Source organism: Falco cherrug, chromosome 3, assembly GCF_023634085.1.
Source record: "Falco cherrug isolate bFalChe1 chromosome 3, bFalChe1.pri, whole genome shotgun sequence".
Classification (NCBI taxonomy): Eukaryota; Metazoa; Chordata; class Aves; order Falconiformes; family Falconidae; genus Falco; species Falco cherrug.
Window position 1 is genome coordinate 21,799,106 of NC_073699.1, and position 19,585 is coordinate 21,818,690.

General features: G+C 39.6%; 1 protein-coding gene across 1 annotated transcript in view; it reads left to right on the top strand.

Moving 5' to 3' along the window:
• Positions 1–2,310: 2,310 nt before the first annotated feature.
• EIF3H (eukaryotic translation initiation factor 3 subunit H) overlaps positions 2,311–19,585 on the top strand; it is an 88,957-nt gene continuing 71,682 nt past the window's right edge. The window contains exon 1 of the mRNA XM_055704654.1: positions 2,311–2,523. Coding sequence (XP_055560629.1) covers positions 2,404–2,523 — 120 coding nt within the window. The 5' untranslated portion in view covers positions 2,311–2,403. The remainder of the gene's footprint in view (positions 2,524–19,585) is intronic.

Genomic DNA, 19,585 nt, shown 5'->3' on the forward strand with positions numbered 1-19,585 from the left:
GCCGTGTTTTGATTTAAGAGTATCATTTAAAATTATTAATGGAGTTTGTGCACTACTTGAATTTTCTGAAGTATTTTGTGATGGAAGTCTTATGTTTTGTGGTTTTCCCAAGCAGCTTAGGCAATGTTACTAAAATTCTTCAGTCTGACATCCTTTATATGGACTCCTTTTCAAGAATTCAGGATTTTCAGTGGTGGAATTTTCTATTGCCTCTTGCCTGCAGTAATTTGGTGAGTTCTGAAAAGTGGAAAGTTGATATTTCTTTTCACTTTTCATGTTAATCTTAATTAGCCAAACTGACTGAATTATCCTGGCAGTGCATCAAGTAATGTGAGCCCTATGCCAGTCCCTCGAATAGGGCTATTTTGGGTGCTCACAGCAACCTCTTTGAACATGCTGATGTTCTGTGCTGTAGTTACTTGTTGGTTTGGGGTTTTTAGTTTGTTGAGTTTCTTTCTTGGTTTTTTTTTTTTTTTTCTCCTTTATAAATTACATCGAGTTTCTTTCAAAAACTGATAGGCAGGAATAATGTACCACATTTGTTTTATCCCAGGAGTTTTCCTTCCTTTTCAGATCCCTAAGAATTTGCAAGTGGTAAAACACTGTGCATTTACTGACAGAAGGTATGTTTATCCTATTTAAATACCTTTCAACAACATATTTAAAGTAGCCCACAGATCTCCAGCAGTCCATGTACTGGAGTTGAAAACCACTATATTGCCATAATACTGTTTCCTAATTCTAGTTTTCTTTAATTAAACCTATTTGATCATATTTGCAAATTAAAACTGGATATGCATGTGTATATCACAGCAAATCAAATCATTAATATTGAATCAAGCAACTTCTTCTCTAGAAAAAAAAAGTTCTCTAGAAAAACTTCAAAAGGCAATGCTAGTGGGAGTGCAACATTTGGTCATGGAGCCTGCTAAGTGTAGGAGTCAAATTTGCAACACCTACATAATGGTTGAGCTCATTGGCCACAGCATACTGCCTTGAAACTCGGTGTTGTTATTGCATCAGCCTCTCTATAAACCTATGTTTTAGTCCCACTGCACATGCACACTTCAGCCTTTTTGGGGAACAAGGCACATTTGACCTCAGTGGTGCTGCAATTCTAAACTTCCCCTTCAATCTCCCTTGAACAGTTTTTTTCCTAATGGAAAATGAAAAATGGAATTTGTCTCACCCAATGTTAGACATCTATTGCAAAGTGTTCTTAGCTAAGCTGGGTATCCAGGTTTCTTGTTGAGAGTCAAGGCAGGTCTAGTCAGTAATATCAGTGGCATTTAGGATATGATTTGCCAGGTGGGGATGATTATTATACTAGGTTATTTGCTAGAATTTGTTCCAGCTCCAATGCAGGCAGCTGGTAGGGAATATTCTAAGTGATGTTAAAGTCATTTTATAGCAACAGGCAAATGCTGGGTCTGTGTCTGCTGGAAAACGCAGATACTTCTTGGTATTGGTGTTGGTAGATGAGTTCCCCTCCCTTAGGTAGAAATTAGTATCAACTGTTTTAAAAAGGCAAGTTTTTATGAGATCATATACCTGGCATAGTGTCTGGACAGCTTTGGAGTGTTTGGTATGTCTACCTTTCACAGCCTGTTTCATTTTTCAGAAGAATGTGTAGGGCTTGAAAGACTTTAAAAAAACCCCTAAAACCAAAAGAAAAAAAGAGCAGCAAAGCAAACCCTAATACAACACTTAAACCTTGTCCTGACAATAACACCAGGGGTTAATAGTTCAGGGTTTTCTTTGTATCTAATGTTAAGATTTTGTATCCCCTCTCAGTGCACTGATGCCTTGTTACTCATGCTCAACAGATACTCACCTAACTCCATACCAGCTGGCATTTTTAAAGAGTAAAATCTAAAGCCTTCAAGCCTGTTATCTCTTGGAAGCACTTCCCCCTCAACATCAAACTGGGTTATCAAGTGTCCCCACGGGAAGCGCCTCCCTCAGTCCCGGTGGGGAGCCCTCACCGCAGCCCGCTGGCCAACATGACCATAAGCACCAGACTGGCCCAAGGAAGCCACGGAAATGCACAGCGGGAGGTTCCCCGGTTGCCATAAACGGTTTGCAAGGGGCCAACAGGCATGTGGAGAGGAGGAAGGCCTTAGAAGGCCTCCTTGGCCCCTCTTCCGTCCCAGGCGGGGCGAGTTGGGATGGCCACAGGCTTCCTGCACTGAGGCACAGGGTTTCTCCTTCTCCAGGCGCACCTGAGACTACCGTGTTGGCTGGCGAGGCCAGGCGAGGGCCGCCCCTCGCGGAGAGCGCCGGGGCCCTGAGGGAAGGCTCTGCGCGTGTTTCCGCCCGGAGCCGTTTCCCTGCGCGCCGCCGCGGCCTCGCTGTCGCTTCCGGTGTTTCACTTTTCTCTTTCCGGCCGGTGCGAGGGGAAAGATGGCGTCGCGCAAGGAAGGCTCCGGGGGTGCCGGCAGCAGCTTCGGCGCCTCGAAAGGCAAAGGCAAGGCCGCCGCCACGGGCGACTCGGCCGTCAAGCAAGTGCAGATCGACGGGCTGGTGAGCGGAGGGGTCGGGGCCGCCGCTGGCGGAGGGATGGGCGGGACGGCGCGGCCGCGTGGAGCCGCCGGCGGGGCCGGTCCCGTCCGTGGGGCGGTGCTGCGGCTGGGGGACAGGCCGTCCCGGGGCCGCCGCGGCGACCCGAGGGGCGCGGGTGGTTTAGCCTTCCCGCCGAGCTTCCTCACCCGTGGCCAGCCCCCGCCTCTGCTCACCCGTGGGGAGCGGAGCGGCGCCCTCCCTTGGGTAAGCGAGGACGGGGACAGGGCAGAAATTAATGTTTTTTAAATAAGCCCTTTCATCCTTCAGCTCCTCTGCCCCGGTGCCCGGGTTTTCTGTTTCCACCTTTCATACTTCAGACAGTTGAAAGCTACGCAGGTGTAAGAGGTGGCAAGCACGGTGGGTTTTCCTCTTCTCTGTTAGGGCTGCCAGCACCTACTGTGTTTTCTTCATAAGAAATCCCATGAAGTGACAGACTGAAGGGACTTAGCACGGTATGGAGCCATCCTAATAGAGGCAATCCGTGCAGACCTGAAGTGGAAGAGCATCCACTGAAGTTGGTTCTTGGCTTTGCTGCTGGCTATTTTTGTGTCAGTTCATGTCTCATATGGTTGATAATAACTCTTAATGATACAGTTTGGGGAAAAAATACTCACTTAAACTTTTTAAGGGTAGAAGCATTGTTTGTTACTTCCTATATTTACCAAGTGTCACCAGAACACTTTACAGCTGAAGTGTGAAGGAGAATGGATATACCAGTAATGAGAAGGAAGACATAATTTTGAGGCAAGCTTTGGAGCCTACTTGGCATTTATTAGTGATAGTCCCCAGCCATTATCCTGGAGTTATATGGTGTAATAAATACCTGGGAAGAGGAAGAATAACTTATTTGTGTATAGTGGTTCTTATGAGATAGAAAATTTTAACAGACGTATTTCTGCAATATTCAGTTCATCTGTCTGATTATCTGGTGCTTTGGTACATATAGCATTTTCAAGGAGTGGTGAAAAATGGCCAGGTGTGAAACATAGCCCTGAAAATATAGCAGCTGACAGCAGACTGCTGCGGTTGCAAGCAGGCTACTGCCAGACGGACAGTGTGCTGTGTGGGTATTTTTATTAGGAAGTTTGGGGGAACAATGAAAAGGAATAGTGAAGAGCAGGATACAGGTTGGCACCTTTAATTCAGTTTCTGTGGGTGTAAAAGCTGTTTGGTCAGTTTTGGACTTAGTAACAACTGTTACATTTGATTTCTTTTGTTCCTGCTTTAATGAAATATAGAGATCAGATGTTTCAAAACTGTTCTCTATCAGATGTGTAATCTGCTTTGTGAACTACTGCTCATTCAAATCAATTGTGAGTGGCCCTCATGGTCTGCTTCTGAAACTCCAACAAATGCCTGTGATTACTTTTTGTTTTATGCTTCTCCCCCTTCTTGTGTATTATTCCGGTACACCACAGTGGTGCCTCTTGCACGGAGTCTGTACAGAGGAAGCTGACTTACTGAAAACAGTTGAAGGCTTTCACCTTTTCACCTGCTGAAGATGTCTCCCAGTGGGCCTTACATAAAGTGTTCTCGGGACACTAAGTGTGGTTCACAAACTTCCGTGACACCTGTGGTGAACAGAGGCAGAGGCATTGGCATAAATTTGCTTGCTTTGTAAGGTGGCTCCTATTGCAAGTCCTTTGAAGTCTTACTGAAATTCTGCTAAAATGTTTCTCATATCTTATTTGAAAGTGTCACCTGTGCTGTCACAAAGTAATGAGACTTTGTCAGTCATCTTGGTGATGACTGGGGTGATTACATGCCAAAACTAGGGATGAATTTTAGTGGGCATCATGGAAGTTGGCGATCTCTTTCTCTCTGCTGGCGCCTCATCTCTTGGCATTGTCATAAGTAATCCTTTCAAATGGGACTGCTTTGAAAGGAAAGGTACGGTATGTAGGTTGCTTTTGGGTCTGTGTATCCAAAATAGAAGATGCATGAGACTTCTCTGTGAGAATGTGAAGGTATTTTTAGAAAGCTTGTTATTTCAGAGGAAAAGTAAAGTAAAAGAAAATATTGTTAGTAATGCAGAGAAGTTCTAAGCGTCATTATGTCACCTTAAAACATAATACATAATGATGCACCAATGCCTGCTTTGCTGGCCGCCTCCTTAAATCTAGTGCAAGTAGAGCATCCTATAGTTAAACCCTTTCTTATGTTAACCTGAATAATTCCTTATTTTATTATGTAATGGTATAATTTGGATTTAGATCAAGTGCAATTTTGTTTCAGGTAACAGCAATAAATTAAAAAGCACTGCCATGGCAGAAGTAAAAGCTAACAATGAAACCCTAGCTAATAAGAGAGGCTAAATTCACATAACTTTTAAAAATGTTCATACTATTGGAGTATTTTGCATGTATAATAGCACCAAAATTTAGGAGGACTGAGAGAACTGTCACATTGTAGACACTTCATAACTTGAAGTACCTGAATGCTTGTTTATAAAATGCTCCTGAAATTAAATGTGAATGTAGATTTCCAGTCGTCTTAGTTTGAGAAAAAGGACAGGAAAAATACAAGTTTGTACCCTTTTTTTGTTAGCTTTTCTGCTAGATAGTTAAGGTCTCAGTCATCAAATGGTACATATGGCTAGTTACTGTATCATTTTTGTGTGTAATGCATTCTATTTTTGATAGCTTGAACATGGTTTTATTTTCTGATTCATTTTTGAGACATTTGTAGCAGACAAAACTATCTATGTGTACAGCGATACTGACAGTTTTGAATGGGGAATGTCTTTTGTAAGGTGTGATAAGCACAAGTGGATGGTATTCTTCATCCAGCTCAGGAATGTGAGGAATGACCGCAGTATCAAAAAAAAAATTGACTTTATACAGTTGTTTTTACAATATAGAAAAAGACACTGATTGCATGTGGGTTCAGAGCCATTGATGCTGAGGAGGTTTGTTAAATAAGGCATCTTTGAGGTGTTTGGAACTGGTCATCTTCTGAATTACTGAGCTGTGTGGGTACTGCAGCTTAAGCTAAGTGGTGAATAGAAATACGAGATTTCTGTTACCCCTTTTAAGACAATATTGTGACTACTTTGTGTTTATTGAGTAATAAAGATCAGTAGTGGCAGCCTGTACTTGTTCTACAGATCACTGTGCTTAACTCATCCCTAGTGAGGAGGGACGTTTAAGCTATATAAGTATGTGTGCAATTGTAAAGAATAATGTGTGTTTAGTTGCATATTATGGGAAGTCCTAATATGTCACTGGTTGATGCCATCATGAAGTGCTTGGGTGGATTCAGCTTGTATTGGTTCAACAAACAAAGTATCCCATGTGTTTCAGGTTTTATGTTGAGCTTTTGTTGATGTAGCAGCATGTCAGAAAACTTGTTTGCTTAAGGAGTAAACCTATAGTGAAAGCAGTTTCCAGTGCAAGTGGTCAGTCTTTCTAAGAAATTAGGAATTGCAGGGTAAAAAATAACTCCAGAAACTTACAGTTATAATGTGCTTTTTCTTTCAGATGAGATGTAAGATTTTGTATATTTGTTTTTGGCCATCCTGAGAAAAAGATCAGAAGATGAGTGCAATACATCACATTTTGTTGTCTTTGCTTGCTGTTGTAGAAATTTGGATAGAGATTCCATTATGTTCACTCGACTCAAGTAGCCCAAAGAAAACTTGCTTTCACAGTACTGGTGATCACATGTATAGGATATTTCTGTCTGCAACCTTCTCATGTTTCTGCTTTTTTGAGAGGGTAGCACTTGCCCAGTAACTCAAATTTGTGATGATTATGACTGCAAGGAGCTTTATGAAGACTCTTCAAAGCCTTCTGGACTTCTTAGAAACAGTAATTGTAAATTTTATAGCAAGTGTCCATCTGCAATAATCACAGGGGAGCAAATGATGATTTTAATACAAGAATGGGGGTGGGGGGGGAAGCAAAAGCATGACTGGGTTTTTACAGTAGGCTTTTGGACGTAATTAGTTCACACCTTCTTAAAGTTTTGTCCATTTGGAGTACACAATTTTTTTTATCTTCTGTGGATAGCTTTCTAAAGGCATTTTTAGAAGGTGAGTGAGCTTATTCTTCAGATGGTCTCTTTACTCAGCTGTCTGTTTGCATGGAGTCCATAGGAAGGAGAGCACTCTTGAAGAAGTAAATTTAGTTTCCTAAGTTTAATGAAATCAGTAGCAGCTTTGGAAGTATAGGATGAACATGACATCATGTAGTGGTTTGACCTTGGCTGGATGCCAGATGCCACCAAGCTGCTTTATCACTCCTCAGCAGAATGGGGGTGAGAAAATAAGATGGAAAAAAAACCTTGTGGGTCATGATAAGGGCAGTTTAAAGAAGCAATAGCAAAAGTCACGCACCTGGAAGTGGAGGAAGACAAAAGATGTTATTCTCTACTTCCCATCAGCAGGCGGATTGGCCACTTCTCAGGAAGCAGGGCTTCAGTATGCATAGTGATTGCCCTGGAAGATAAATGTCATAATGAATGCCCCGCCTTCCTCCTCCTTTCTCTTAGCTTTTATATTTGAGCAGATGTCATATGGTATGGAATGTCCCATTGGTCACTTCAGCCGGAGAGCTGACCCATGTCCCCTGCCAAGATCTTGCCGACCCCCAGCCTGCTGGTGGTGATGGGGCAGGTTGGAGAAGCAGCCTTGGTGCTGTGTGAGCACTGCTCAGCACCAGTCAAAACACTGGTGTGTTGTCACCCCGTTTCTAGCTACCAATACAAGCACAGCACTATGTGGGCTGCAGTGGGGCTCAGCCAGGCCCAATTCACATTATATAAGTTTCCCTTCCATAGGGAACTAGACTAATAAGTCTACTGACTCAGTGTCTTGGTATTATTGGAACGTGTGTAGCTGATGTGGTCACCTCAAAGTGTTTTGTAGTTGTGCTTTAAAAGAAGTACAGAGTTAAGATCACTTTATGATCATCTCTTGCCATTTGAGAACATTAATTTAAACAGAATTCAGACACAAGAAGACTAAAAATTACTTTGGTTTATTATTAGTTCTGAGGCTTCTGAGTACTCTGACCTGCCTGGTAGTAGATCAGGGCAGCTAGTTCCAGATGTACCAGCTGCATTCACAGTTGATTGCAGCTGTATTTAATTGCAGGCATGCTACTCGGAGATTGGAGATGTTGTGGCTGTGACCAGACATCCAGGAGTCTCTTGCAGATAATTAAATTTTGTCTCTGTTCACTTTTTCATTGATAGAAAGGATATATAACATACGCTTTTTCTAAGCTTCACGTATTGAAGAGAAAGTAGCACAGCCGTGGGGGGAGTGCGTGTGTGAGGAGTGCAAGGAAGGACAGAACATAGGTTTTCTTCCCAGTTACTGGTGTGCAGTGGATTGTCTGATCCCTTTTTCCTGTTGAATGGAGAAGTAGCAAAAGATGGAACAAATGTTGTAATTTCTGGCTTTTACTACACTTGCTGGAGGCCATTCTGATTTTTTCTGTAGCTAGTGGGGTCCAGGTATAAGAACTGTATTATAGCTTGAACACATATATTTCTGACAGAATTCATGGATGTAGTTTGGACTAGATTGTGCATGACTTTGTGAGCCATTCCTTCAATGCTTACAAGCTTGCTAGATTTTCAGTTTCAGTTTTGTGACCCTTCAAAGCAAAGGACTCAAAAACCAGTCTCAGGATCTTCCTTAAAGGGTTAATGATTATCACATGCTATCTGACATAAATGTAAAACAATGCCATAATTTTCTTACCTTTTTCTTCTTTTTTGGCAAGAGGTGTTGATGGACTCCTTGTTGTATTTCTAGAAATTCTTTAGTAGGGGCTGATTTTTTTGGAATTCAGCTGCTGAAGTTAATCAGATTTGGTTCACTGACCTTATTCTTTTCCTTTAGTAAGGTGCAATAAATTTCAAACTCTAAGCTGATGGATTTTAGAACATAAGCAGTAGCAGTAGTTATTCCTTTGCATGGAAAGAAATTTTCAGGTTTGCTGAACAGGCCTAGCAGTTTTCTTCTGTGAGTACCTACCTGTGCAGTCAAGTGACCTTCAGTGTTAATCTACGAAAAGGAAATATATTTGTGCATTCCTGTTTCTTGCAAGACAGCAAGGGAGGAGGTTAGGTTACCAAATGATTGCTTTTAGTGATGTCAAAACGCAGAATAAAGTCCATAAATTTGTTGGAACTTTTACAAGACTCTTGTACTTAAAATTAGTCTGAGTGATCTGAATTTGTAAATTTGGGTGTAAATTTTAGTTTTTCTTATTTCTACAAAACTGGTCTTAAATCTGAAGTTAAACTTCAATTGCATACTTAAAACTTTTGTAGCTGTCCCTAAAAATCACATATTTTCTGGGAGTGCGGGCAGTGGGACTGTATTGTTGATTTATACGGAGAGCTGTATTGAAAATATCCTTTTCATGGAATCACATGAACATCTGCTTCAGGGTGGTGTTTTTTTTTTTTTTTTTTTTTTGGTGACTTGGTGTTTGTTTCCTTAAAGGTAACAAACATCATCTTTCCCCTTTTTCATTCTTTTCCCTATACCTATTTGGGATCTGCATTATACCACAGAGATAATGTAACAAAAAAATGTCTGTTTTTGTTTGATGTTATGGCTGTGTCATTAAACACTACTCTGTTGTACAGGGTTTCAGATGTAAACCCACTTGTGGAATATTGCTGTTGTTTCCAGAATGCTGCTGTTTACTTGTTTTCCAGCGGAAAATTTGAAATGAGAGAGGGTAAAATGGAAATACAGTGTTAATTTTGTGCTTCCTGGATGAATGGTAAAGGTACTTGGATTTCTTGCATCTGCAGTTTTAAAGAAGAGCCATTATAATTGTAGAAAAGAGTGTAATGAACAAGTCTGATCAGCTGCATATCATATTTATTATCTCTTAAGTTTTTTCTCTCTTCCCCCCCCCCCCCCCCCCCCCCCCTACTGTTCTGCTGGTGCAATTTTTATTTGGCCTCTTACATATGCATTGGATTATAGCCTTTAACTGTATAGGTGCCAGCTGTTTGCTCTGTAGTATCTTTGCATCCTTTTTCTCACACAGCAAAGTGAGTAAATGAGGCAAAGAGGACAGAGAAACTCAGGTACTAAAGCAACTATGCTGTGACCATGAGAGCAAGTGGAGCGAGTTGGATTTGTCATTAAGAAGTCTTGTCTTCCCTTTTGCTGCCTAATTACATTGGAAGTTTGCAGGGTAACCTTGTTTCATGTTTGTAGTGATTCTTCAGCATTTGCTTTTGCAAGATTAGTGTCCTTTTCAACAAAGTGATCACAGGTATGATAACATTATTTAGGGTCAGTATTACATTGCTTTACTGGAAGTAGTAGGTTGATGGCTATAGGGTGTTGTGAGGCTTTGGTGGGTTTTCTTCATTTGCAGGCTCGTTTCCTGTTGCTACGTAGCCTAATCTTGCAAACTTGTACTCTTAGATAAGCTTATTCCTGGGATACCAGAAAGCTGAGCTTTGTATAAGGGAGCAGCGTGCAGACTCTCCAGTTTTTATGTAGTCTACTGTTGGAAGTACTGGGAAATGGTGTAGTCCTAATAAGAGATTCTGAATTTCCATCAAAGCTTGGAGACTTTTCTGGAATGCTTTTTTAGTAAAACTTCTAACCCTACTCAGCTGTGTAAAATTGCATTTACCAAGGGCTTCCTTGACATATTTCTGCAGTTCTCACAATTGTAGAAGTTGTATCAGGCAAGATATAAAACTGTGAAAGCGGAGATGAACTGGTATATCACACTCGGAGATGTAAGATCAGGCAAGATATTTTTACTAGATGAGCACGAAAGCTTTTGTAATACAGAAACTGAACTGATATTCAAAACCAGAATTACTCCATGTGGTGGGTTGTGGGTCATGGCTGACCAGTAGTATGTAGGTAATGGATATATGGAAACTTTCCTCTAGCAAGATAACAGCTCTGAGTTGGGAGATGGGGATCTTTTAGCAAGGCAAGTATGCTGGCTGCTAGGCCGAATAAGTGTTTTTTATTGATCAAGCTTGCCTTCAGAGTAGTCACAAGGAAGTATGTTGTTACTGGGAAGCGTTTGCACTGCACAACTTGTGCATGAGGTTATTCTAGGAAGGCAGAGTAAAAGTAAAGTAATTCCTCGTATGACTAAATTCTTAAGCACCAATGTATGACTTTTTTTCTTTTTTAAATCCTCACCTCTTGAATTTATGCATGCATTCAGAAAACTATATCCAGTAATGCTTTTGGAGAAGTGTGACTGACTAAGGTTTTCTTACATATTGCTCTTGCATAACAACATGCTAAAGCATATGTGCATTGCTCTTACTTCATTAATGGGGATGATGTTTCCTTTTTTTATTAAACCGCTATGTATGAATTATTTTTACACTTATGCCCATTGCACACATTTTACATATTGTAGAAAATAGCAAAAGTTATGTAGGCTTCTCAAAATGGCTATAGGCTTCTATTCCTTTGTCTTCATAGCTGCTGATGTGGAAAGCCTTAATATTAGTAACAAATTGCCATTCTGTAGTTAATTAAATATTGCTAGAGCTTTTAACAGAAGCCTTCATGGATAGCAGTGAGTGAGGGATACCTGAATCTTTAAATCATCAGACTCTGAAATAAGGATTGGAGGCCATGTTAATACTCAAGATTACCTTCTAATGCCAAGTAATACTTGTTCCAGCTACTTAATTCTGAGTCTTTGAATATATATATTTAGATGTACTTCTTGAAGTTTGTATAGAACTTAAGCTAAACCTTAAGATATACTTGTCAGTTAATTTATATTGAATAAAAATATACATTGGCTAATACACAAATATGTCAAGAAGATGGTGAGAAGCTGTAGGCCTTGTCTGCACTTGTATTTGCACCAGTGTGGCTGTAGTGTAGATATTACTCTTGTGTCAGATACGACTGATTTAATCAAAGATTGTTACTTTAAGCATCGTTACATCATCCCTGATTTGGTGATGGTGTCATGTGCCTAATGGTTTGCATTCTCATCTATGGTATGTAGAGTTCTTGTGTGTTGTGGTTTTTTTTTTTTTAACATGGGTAAAAACATGTAAGTCTGTCTTTTTAAAAACGCCCTAACATTATTGAATTGTTTTTCAGTGATTACTCTGCTCTTAGCTGTGGTATTTAAGTTGCTTGTGCCTTGTTTTCTATTACCAGCCCTTTTTGTCCTCAAGGTGTATGATAGATAGGATTTGTATCCCCAGCTGTTAATAGGGAAAGCCTATTTAGCTTATTGAGTGAGGAGCTCTTTAGGATGACATGTTTGATCATAGTAAATGAAATAATGTACAATGTTTACTGAAAATCAGTTTTTGAGACCCATCTTGCAAATGTTTATTTAAGGACTTTTTAAAATGACAACTTTTGACACTCCTGGAAAGAAAGTGATCAATTTCTATAGTAATGGAGTAATTGGTAATAACAGTGAAGTCTGTATTGAACTGTCTAAAAACCTTTGACATTTCTTCAGTTGTGAAGATAGTGCATTCCCTAGCTTTTCTTGTGGATTCTTCTCTTATACTTTACCCTTTTTGAAGACTTGGCAAGAATGCCCAGACTCTTGTGTTCTGCCTGCTGTTCTCTGTAAGGTTCTTGACATTGCAGAGCTATAGAATGGGATTTTAGAATATAATGTCCTTCAGGCTGTATTGTTTTGTGTGTCCTCCAAAGGACTTCAGATAAAATTTCAAGTTGACGTTTAATCTCTTTGACTTTTTCTTGACCTGTTTTCTTAAAAATTTAGATTGGATCATGCTGGCACTGAGAGTTCGTGTGTGAATTGAATACTAACTTGATGTGTTCATGGATACCTTGAACCATGAAGACAAGCGTTTTGTATGAGTTGGGTAATATGTATATACTTTCTATTAATCTTCAGGTTCAATGAGTTGCTTGAATCTAACCCAGAGGGGAACTTCTGGCATACAGTCTGTGTTTACATTCAGAAGACAAAGCATTGATGTGTACTGGCAAGCTGAAGGGTCAAGGGCCTCCTTAGAATATAACACTTTTCAGGCTTAGTGAAGATTTCTTAACCTGAAATGTGTTAAGTACCCTCATCATGGTGGTCTGAGGATTTAAAATTTCAGTGTATTTTGTCAATGGATAGGAGGTATACTTGCTAACAGAGCACAAACTTTAAATGATTTGTAAGAGTGCATTGGTGCACTCAGCATCTACTGAGTGTCATGTAAGTATACTCTAGTGAGGCATTTAAAACTAGAACATCTGGTATCACTTCATACCATGAAACTAGTATGCTGACAAAAGGAGTTAATCTAAATGTGGAGGTGGCTTAAATGTGTTGAGGAGTTTTACACTTCAAAATTTGAAGGGGAAATACTATTTCAAAACAACCTTTTTTTTTTTTTTCTTTTTTCCCGCTGCGTTGCTGCATGCAAGGAGAATTAATGTGTTGCCTTCTACACTACTGTCTTTAACAGTTAAACTTCTCATTATGTCTTGTTCCTGTTATGTGCATATTAAACTGGTCTTTTGCCTGGTAATTATGTATGTGTAGCTGTTGAAAACAGTAAATCTTGTGATACTTATTTGGCTGTGTTAAAAGTACCAAGCAAAAGCGTATTTCCACCAAATATCTTTCAAATAAACAACATTTTAATGATTAAAATGTTGCATCAGAAACAAATGAGATGATAAGCACTACCTTTGTGTCTTACTTAGGTGTTAAATTTGACTGGGGTGTTCATTAGTGGGGAAGTGACAATTCCTGGCTTTGCTGAGACAATGTATTATGTCTTCCTGCACACTGAAACATTGTTTAATATTCTGTTTTGGTTTACAGTTTATTGTAACAAAAGTAGACCTTTGCAGCTGACCTGCAGCATGGTATAGTTGAAGGAAGGTTACAAGATAGAGCAGGCACAGATTTTGAAAGGCCCTTTGTGGTATGTAGAAAATATGCATCATTTATGCCCTATTACATCTTAGGACTTTTTCTTCCATCTTTTAAATAAATCTTAGACCTTATGAGAGGCCTTGGAAAAAGAGGATCAAGTCTCTTTCTTTTTTTTTTTTCTCCTAGTCTTTGACGAAAGATAATGGATTTTCAACTTACTGTTGATATAGTATTTTTTTATTAATCTTTTTTTGTCAGAGACATTTTATGGGTATGATTACTTTGTGTGTTATTTTTCCATATTTACCCACTGGTGGGATGGTGGGAGAAGCAGGAAGGGCCTTGGCTCTGTGTAAGTGCTGCTCAGCAGTAACAAAACATCCCTGAATTATCAACACTGTTTTCAGCACAAATGCAAAATGCAGCCCCATACCAGCTACTATGAAGATTAACTCTGTCCCTGTCAAAACCAGCACATTTTCTACCCATTTTTCCATACCATTTATGTTATGCGCAGGTCCCACACTATCCAGTACATCCTCATTTAACCCCCACCCTCTTCCCTTCCTTTGATATAATATGCAGATAGCATTCTCTTAGTCTGTAGACCACCCCTATATAATGTCTGTAAAATGTCCACAGAATGTCCATTGAGTTTATTTAGTCCATGACTTTGGGGTCCATCTGTTATAGTGGTCACTCAGGACAGGAGAGATGGTGTGTTGGGTGGAATTATTGGGCACCGAAGCCAACTCGGGTACGGTCACTGTTGCACTTGTACTGCTACTGTAGGGATTGTCCTCCCACTGGTTCAGGTGGTTCCTGCTATAGTAATTCCTATAACATGCAACTCAAAGCATGGGTTACAACAATTTAAAGGTATTTCCATTACAATCTCCACTCCTGGTCCCTTTAGGTCAAGTTACAGGGTTTAACATTGCAGTGAACCATTCCCCTTGCTCCTAGCCTGGCTAGCAACAAGGAGTTCCTGCTGTAAGTTATTCCTATAACATGCAACTCAAATCCCAGGTTACAACAGTTTAAAGGTATTTCCATTACGGTCTCCACCCCTGGTTCCTTTGGACCACACCATAGGGTTTAACATTACAATTAACTTCCTCCTCTTGCCCCTGCTCCTGCTTGGATTTATCCACAGACTGCAGTCCCTTAGGGGTGTACCTGCTCCAAGTGGAGCCTTATCATGGCCACATGCTTTGAGGTGCCCCAGCATGACCTTAGGCACAGCCACTGCTGCTTCAAGGTGTACCTGCTGCAGCATGGAGGTATTTAGAGACGCAGATGGTTTGAGGTGTTCCTTCTCCACTGTGGACTTACCCTGGGGAACAATCCTTTCAGAGGTATACCTGCTGCAGCACAGATGTAACCATGGCCATAGATGCTTTGAGATGTACTTGGTCTGGCATGGGCTTATCCATAGCCACAGATGCTTCAAGATGTCCTGCTCCCGTGTGGACTCATCCACAGGTCGCAGTCCCTTTGACTCAAGTTCACACAGGAGTCCATTTTCTTATATAAATATTTGGTGTTTTATTGGAAAAGGAGGGTTAGGATGCTGCTTTGAGAGTGTAAGGCTTGTCAGTCTCTGCCTTTGTTTTACTTAAACGTTGTATCCTGCTTTGCAGTCTGTTTGCTGGGCATCCCTGCTATGGAGCCCCTTACCTGTGCAATATGCAGTATACATACATATTGATTTTAAGCAAGTGTTGTGCCCCTTTGATGTTTAGGATTTTAGTTGGAGATGTAAGTCACTCTTGTCAATATTTGGGTTTTTTTATCCATATCTGAGGAAAATAAGCAATCTCATTGACAAAATTCTTCATTAACATAGGGCTGGGTTTTGAGGACTTAGGAGCACTCAATTATTTTTTACTATTACATTATTATGAATGCAGAAAACCCACCTGCTTTAAAGCTTTTTAAACTTTAGATGACTTGTAGGGTATTTACTGCAGCTATAGTATCACTTTTTGGGAACAATCTGAAAGCTATCCTGCCTTATCCATTGGCACTCCCAATGATAATATTAGAATGGTTGTTTTTAATCTCACTGTCACAGTAGCTGTTACTGGAAATGGAGTTGTTCTGGAAGCGGTTTTCACATGGCCATGTTCAGATGGTGATACAAAGGCAAGTCTTACTCTATTGGAAAGGCTGGGAAGCTGAATCTTACCAGCAATAATTGATTTTCATGTTTTTTCGTTAGGTTTATGCTTTAAGTCAGCAGGAAAACCGAGGCTCAGTCCAGGCTTGGTTTTCTGGATTGCACTACCTGTTACTACGAGGGTCTGTCACTGTCACAGCTCCTTAGCACAATAACCAAGCATTTGCCAGGAAGGATAAGTGCTTGAATGTGGAAAAAATTGTTGCACAAAAAAGTTATAAATTGTTACAATGATATGGAAGTCGTGTCCAGTAGGGATTTTACTGTTACTTGGAAGCATCTGTTGAATGCATATGGAAGTAATGATTTTAAAATACATTCTAAAATAGCATCCATATTTCAGTTCTGTTGTGCAGGGTATGGTCTTTGAAAAATATCAGTAGTCTCAGATCAGCCCCCGCTCCCTCCTCCCCATCTAGCTCTGCCTTATTTTACTAATTTTTGAAAGCCAAATAGATAAGGGTAACTGTCTTGCAGTTTTTCTTCAGCTTCAAAATGATAACAGTTTGGCACAATCTGATGAAAAAATAGGCTGCTAAATAAAATCTGCTATTGCGACTTTTGGCTGTCATCTCTAAATCTTTCTATAGGAAGCTGCTAGAAGTTGATACTGAAGAGAAAACCTTTTACTTGCAAATACACTAGTAGCTCAGTGAGCACTATAAATATTTGAACGATGGTGATTCACTAATACACAGAACATACGTACTGACTGTATGTTGAAGTGTAAGTGTAAGGCTCTCGTGTATCAAGCGGAAAATATTGAAACTGCTTGCCTTTACTGCTTCTATATAATTTCCATATGTTGTGCTCTAAAGGAGTATATTAACCAACTTTCATTCTTGAAATGATGGTTAGGTATTGAATTCATTAAACATAATAAATATAAATTGTATTGGCAATTTACAAAAATTGCCTGAAGTACTGAATATTTTCAGAAGATTTGAGTTCAGTGAGATTTATGAAATAGGAGGAATGATACACTAAGTAGTCCTGGGGAAATGCTCTATCCCACTTGTAACTAGCAGAATTTCGGATGTTAATCTTATTATAGTCATATCACTGCCTCCTAACAGTGTGCTGATAACATCTAATGCCCTGCTGCTTGCACAATTGAAATCCTGGGGCTGCTTTATGGTTTCTACAAGGAAGTTATTCTGCAGTGCCCGTGGCCCTGATGGTTTCCATGGGAATGAGCATGAATCCATGTACTGTGAAATGTGTTATGAAACTTTGTATTGCAGAGAAATACATTATACCAGTGTGTGAACAGGGCAATGCAGAATTTAAATACACAAATGTAAGGGTGCATTTTTATTTGTGTTGAGGCAATACTGAAAGTGTACAGCCACTTGTGAACAACGATGGAGATTGTTGTTAACCAGGACTGTTACACAGTCTTAAAAAAAAAAAAAAAGTAAAAAATGTAGTGAGACAAAAATCAGGAAGAGATTGGTCTGTTTAAGTAAAACACGCCTTGATTAAGATTTGATATCTTCCTGTGTTTCTATGTTTTAATAAACTGCTTTTCTGCACTCTTTAGTGACTTTTTCCTTTGGTGCACTGCAGTTTAACTTTCTCCTTTTGCAAGAACAAGGAGCTTGCTTGGACATAAGTAAATAAATTACTTAAACAGATGTTTCATGGTACCTACAGGACGCTAGCTGTTTAACATGAGTTCCTGACAGAGTCAAGGAAACCATAGCCTATGAAAACCCAACAGGCCTCTAACCAAAACTCAGTAATCTCCCCTTCTAATGTATTTGTACAGAAACAGGCTTAGTGTCTGTACTATTTCAGTTCTTCAGGCTGAATTCCATGTACCTATTTATGTTGGTATCTAAAATATAAAATGAAAGATTTTGCTATTTACCAGTTTTAGCTCTAGGTATTAAGTAATGGTTTGTTTCATGTTCTGTGTCTGGCTTTATATAAAATCAGTGATTTTTATAATTTGGAGTAACTTTTTTTTTTATGTTTTAAGTTTGGATTTATTTTTTTTTTTAAATCCCTACAGCTTTTGAAGTATTCCAGTAACAGAAGAGTGAGAAGCTCAAGTTTACAGCAGCTGGGTGTTCTTCCAGTAAATACAATATATGTGTCAATCACTTGGCAGTGTCCCGTAATGAGCTGGGACTTGCGCTGTGTGAACGACCACCTTTGCTGGAAGACTGACTGTTGGAAGGTGCAGGCGGGCTGTATCGCTGTAGAGGAAGGCCCTTCTTGTTATGCTGGGTTTCCCTCTTGCTTGAAGGGAAATTCTAGAGCTCTTGCATTGCAGTGGTTTGGAAGTAGTTCTTCTTAAAAAGCCAAATAACAGAACAACTAAAAGAGCAGATACTTGGGAAGTATTTTGTATGGGGCATTTCCTGGTGGTGGTTTAAGCTTTGCATTCAGTTTGCATTGAACGTGTTGCTGAGATATGGGTAATCTGTGTAACTTGAGTTACATAAAGTGAAAAATGAACTGAATGTCTACTTTTCTAGACTGAGCTTCAGTGTAAGCAAGGTACAGCTTTTCCAGCCATGCCCTGAAGAGTGCACATAACCACTTAATGTTCAGGAAGGAGCAATAAAATGCTTCTTGGCCTGTCGCTGACTTTGAATTGTGCTTTGAGTCACCCACTTACTGAGATAAAATGGCAAGTTATATCTAGCTTAATGATATGTATGGATGTTATCCCCTTCTTCATCCTGTTGGGGAAAAAAAGATCTACAAGAAAGTGTTGAGTTAGGACTATAAGCACTATATAGGCATGGTATGCATGAGGCAGGAGGTAATATGGAAAACCATCTAGATACCTATAATTACAGGGTGATATAATTCCTAAACCAAGTAGAAGTGACAGAAAATAGTGGGTTTAAATCAATAACCTGTTACCTGTTATGATTTGGGTAGTTTTCTCAGCATAATGTACATGTTTAGAGCTGCACTCCTTTTTGAAGGTTACTGATGTTTCCTTTTGTAGTGAAATCATCTGAAATCTTGGTGTTTACAAACTAAGCAGGTGGTAGGGTACCAATTGATGTAGTAAGTCACCCAGGGAATAATAAGCTTTGGTGCTTCCAAATACTCAGAAGTATTCAAATAGTACAGAAGCATGTAACATCCTGTCCCCACCCCAAGCCCGACAGTTCAAGATGGAATTTTTTTCATTCAATATAATACAGATTTCCAAAATTATTTGGTACTGACAACCTACATGAGACAAAAAGAACAGAATCCTATGATTTATAATTTCTGTGTGAAAATATATGTAGTATCCTGTTTGAGGACCACCTCAGATCGATATGCATCATTCATAATAGTTGAATTCAGGCTCAGCTCCAGGAAACTTCCACTCTCATGTCAGAAGGAGATTTGATAATTTGCACCTGATTGAGATGGTATGAAGCGGCATGCATCATTCTGTTACGCGTCCTGTATTATTATTGATTTTATACCCTCAGATTTCTGTCAAGTTCAGAAATAAGACTTTAACATCTGGTGTTTATTAGCTGTTGAATGACATAAAATGTAAGGTTACTATTCCAAGAACTGTATTTTCAAAGGCTTTGTAACTGTTGGTGTTAAGGCTCTAGCCAGTCAAGATAAAGGTAAAATATTGTTGGATGTTTGAGGCCTTCTGTCCAAAGGACAACTGTTATTCTTGCTGGACAGAACAGTGAGGGCCAAGACTCCTTATTTCTGCACTTGCTGTTCAGAAACAGCATTTTTCTAAATTTACCTTGGTTTTCAGGTCTACTCAGTCTTGTCCTTTTGGCCTTAGATTTTGGACAGTATGTTCAGATTAAGTATCTTTCTGATTACTTTTCAGGGAATTAAATTACTTTTTTTTTTGGCCACCAATCATAGTTAGGATTGAAGATACCTGTCAAAGCAATTAGTTTAAGATGTTGTAGGTCTTAATGGAAAACTCTTTATTTATTTATTTATTTTAAATTTCTGAGATGAAATTGGTCTAACAGTGTCAAGAGCTTTAATTCCAGTTTGAAGCACG